The 2,990-nt window shown below is 35.9% G+C and overlaps 1 protein-coding gene across 1 annotated transcript in view; it reads left to right on the top strand.

The window, feature by feature from the left end:
* Positions 1–728: 728 nt before the first annotated feature.
* LOC106790415 overlaps positions 729–2,990 on the top strand; it is a gene marked incomplete at its 5' end in the record, with an annotated part of 70,992 nt that continues 68,730 nt past the window's right edge. The window contains 2 exons of the mRNA XM_014755278.1: positions 729–1,045; positions 2,002–2,331. Of these exons, the coding sequence (XP_014610764.1) occupies positions 729–1,045; positions 2,002–2,331 (647 nt within the window). The remainder of the gene's footprint in view (positions 1,046–2,001; positions 2,332–2,990) is intronic.

The following is a 2,990-nucleotide window of genomic DNA, read 5'->3' on the forward strand; positions in this document are numbered from 1 at the left end:
TAGTCCTTGGGGCTATGCGGTTGCTCGGTTAAGCCTTCGTGACACGCTTGCCGCACTGGGACAAGCTTGTAGTCCTTGATTAGCTGGCCGATTGTTCCTACCCATTTCGAGTCAACCATAGTTAATGCGTGTTCTATGTGCGTGCGTTATATAATACTTCTCGTTTGCGTTTATATTAATGCTAAAGTGCAGAAATCAGTTATTCTACGGATTATCTAAGTTATGTGCAGATTAACTAAGATGATTTCATTTCTCAAATTACTCAGATAATCTGCACATTATTTACTAGGCACTCGTTAAACTGAAAATAAAATCTTGAGACTTTTGCTGAAACAACAGCAACGTTTCTGTACACTTAAATTAACAAAATATTATTTATAATATTTATTAAAATCTGGATTCCAAAAGTTAACGGAACAAATCAGTTAATCACAAGATTAGCTGGGTAATGTACAGATTAACTAGGGTAATTTCATTTCTTAAATTACTCAGATAATCTGCACATTATTTACTAGGCACTCATTAAACTGAAAATAAAATCTTGAGACTTTTTGCTGGAACAACAGCAACATTTCTATACACCTAAATTAACAATATGTTACTTATATTAGACATATTTTTATAATATAATACATTATATATATATTACATTAAATCAGTTTTATAATAATTAATAAATATAAACTGAAAATATATAAAATTCTAGTTATGTTGTTTAATATATTCAGGACAGGAGGAAAAGGAAGAAGTTTAAGGGTGCTACTCGAAAGAAAAAAATTAGCGGCGCCCTTTTCTCGAAGAAGAGGGGGCTCCGCGCGAAAAAGAGGGTGGAAACGTCCTCCTGGGTTCGTCGTGGTGTTGTCCGCCGGGGGTGGCGGTGGCGGCGGGGGCGGGGGCGGGGCTGGTTGCAGGAGCCGTGACTTGGAACGTCGTGCGGGTGGCGGCCGGGGTGCCCCCTGCCTTGCCACCATCAGCTCCTCTGTCGCAGGAAGTGCGGGGGGTTGCGGCCCTGTCGTCGGTCTTCCCTCCTACAAGAAACGTCAAGGTAAATATAATTTTTCAAAACTATTAATCATCGTCATCATATTATCTCCACCCCAATTCATTTATATCCTAATTATTTATCAACTAATTATCATTTATATTATTTCGATTTAACGCGTAATTTTCAAGGAACTTTTTATACCAGGTTTTGTTTTTTACATTCGTAAAGTTGATACGCGTGGGGCATAAAAAAAAAGAAAATTAATCATATTGGAATTGAACAGAATGAAAATGTGGTAGGAAGATTGAACGAATTGTGGGATCTGGATAACTCAATGGATAAAAACAGTCACCTGGTCAATTAAAAATCCGTGGTATTCGAGTTCCCGGTCCAATCAGAGTCCTACAACTCAATTAATTCACGAATCCTACAACATTAACCCTTTACACTACACTGAAATTCGGAATAAGCCGTCGAACCGGAGTGTCAGAACTTTAAACACGATCCAATTAGTTATTTCTGTAGTCGAAAAATAAAATTATTAATAAATATGTATCGTAGGGAAATTGGAAATTAAAAAGAACTAGAACTTAGTTTTGATTCATAGTTTTTGTTTGAGTGTTCAAATATAACGGACTAAGATATAACGAAGTTTAGATGTTTAGTTTTTCGAATATTACAAGAATGTATGTCTGCTCAAATGAAAAAGACGCTGAACGTTAGAGATTGAGTTGCTGAAGAAGTCCCAACAAAGTTCTAGTTCTTTTTAATGTCCAATTTCCCTAAAATACATATTAATTTAAACACGATATTTTACGATTGACAATAAGACCACGAGTACGTCTCGTGATATTCACGTTTGACATGAAATTATTGACGTGATTATTCGCGTTTTGCCTAAAACTATCATCACGAGTCAGACTCGTGAAAATATTGTAAAGGGGGTTTATGATGTTAAAAAGACGAATGTATTAAATGATTTTGAATAATTTGGAATACGTTTAATCTGATCAAAGGCAGCGCACCCGCCTGGAGCCGTGGAAGTCGTGGACGCGGGAGGGGTCGCGGGGGCGGCGCGAACCTACTCGGTTCCGGTGTCGCCCCCGCGAATTATTTATCGGGACTACAGGCCGTTGGGCCCGAACTTCGGGAGGTGGTTCACATTCTAGGAGAAAGGAATCAAGCTGGCACCTTAACTGGGGTCGAACCACCACCGGGAACTTTGGATTCGGAAGGCACCGGAGACGAGGAAGAAGGAACCTCCATCAAAAGACCACCTAGGCCTCTCTACAGGAGACTGATCAACTACGTACGACAAGCCTGGACTGGTGTCAAGTTTGCTTTAGGTATTATATCGATTTTTTACCCATATATTTCCCCATAATTATAAAACTGATCTAAATCATATTACTCTTGTTTAAAGATATTCAAAGAATTACAATTGTACACTGAATTAATTTTGTTTATTATTGAAATAACAAACATTAGATAGTGGTTCATTTTTGACATTACATTGAATTAATTTAGTTTAAAATAATGTGTGTGGTGTTAAATATAATTGTTTCTTTTTTAATCTTAACTTACAAGGAGACCTTACGGTTGTACTCTCACGGATTTTAACGAGCTTTGGTATATTAGTAGTATACTAGTAGAGTGTTATCGTGGTAAAGTATTTTATCAAAATGCGAAGTCAATTTTGAGAAAAAAGCTTCTAAAGTTTTGATTTTAGTTGTATACATGTTTATATTATCTTAATTGCAACTTGTCATCAAGAGTGACACGCTAACTTATGTAGTAGCGTTCTCGCTTCTCGTGCTGATAATTTGTGTTCGATCCTTCATAGGAGAAATTTTTTTTAATAATTTTTTTCTATCTGTTTTCAAATTGATTTTTCATATTTTTTAATTTTTAAATATATACAGGAAAGAGAAAATTAATTATTACAAAAAAATTAGAAGTAATAAATTTTTAAACATCTTGCGCAAATAATAAAGAAAAATTTAAT

This window comes from Polistes canadensis, unplaced genomic scaffold (assembly GCF_001313835.1).
Source record: "Polistes canadensis isolate GaletaPanama2010 unplaced genomic scaffold, ASM131383v1 scaffold_238, whole genome shotgun sequence".
NCBI lineage: Eukaryota > Metazoa > Arthropoda > Insecta > Hymenoptera > Vespidae > Polistes > Polistes canadensis.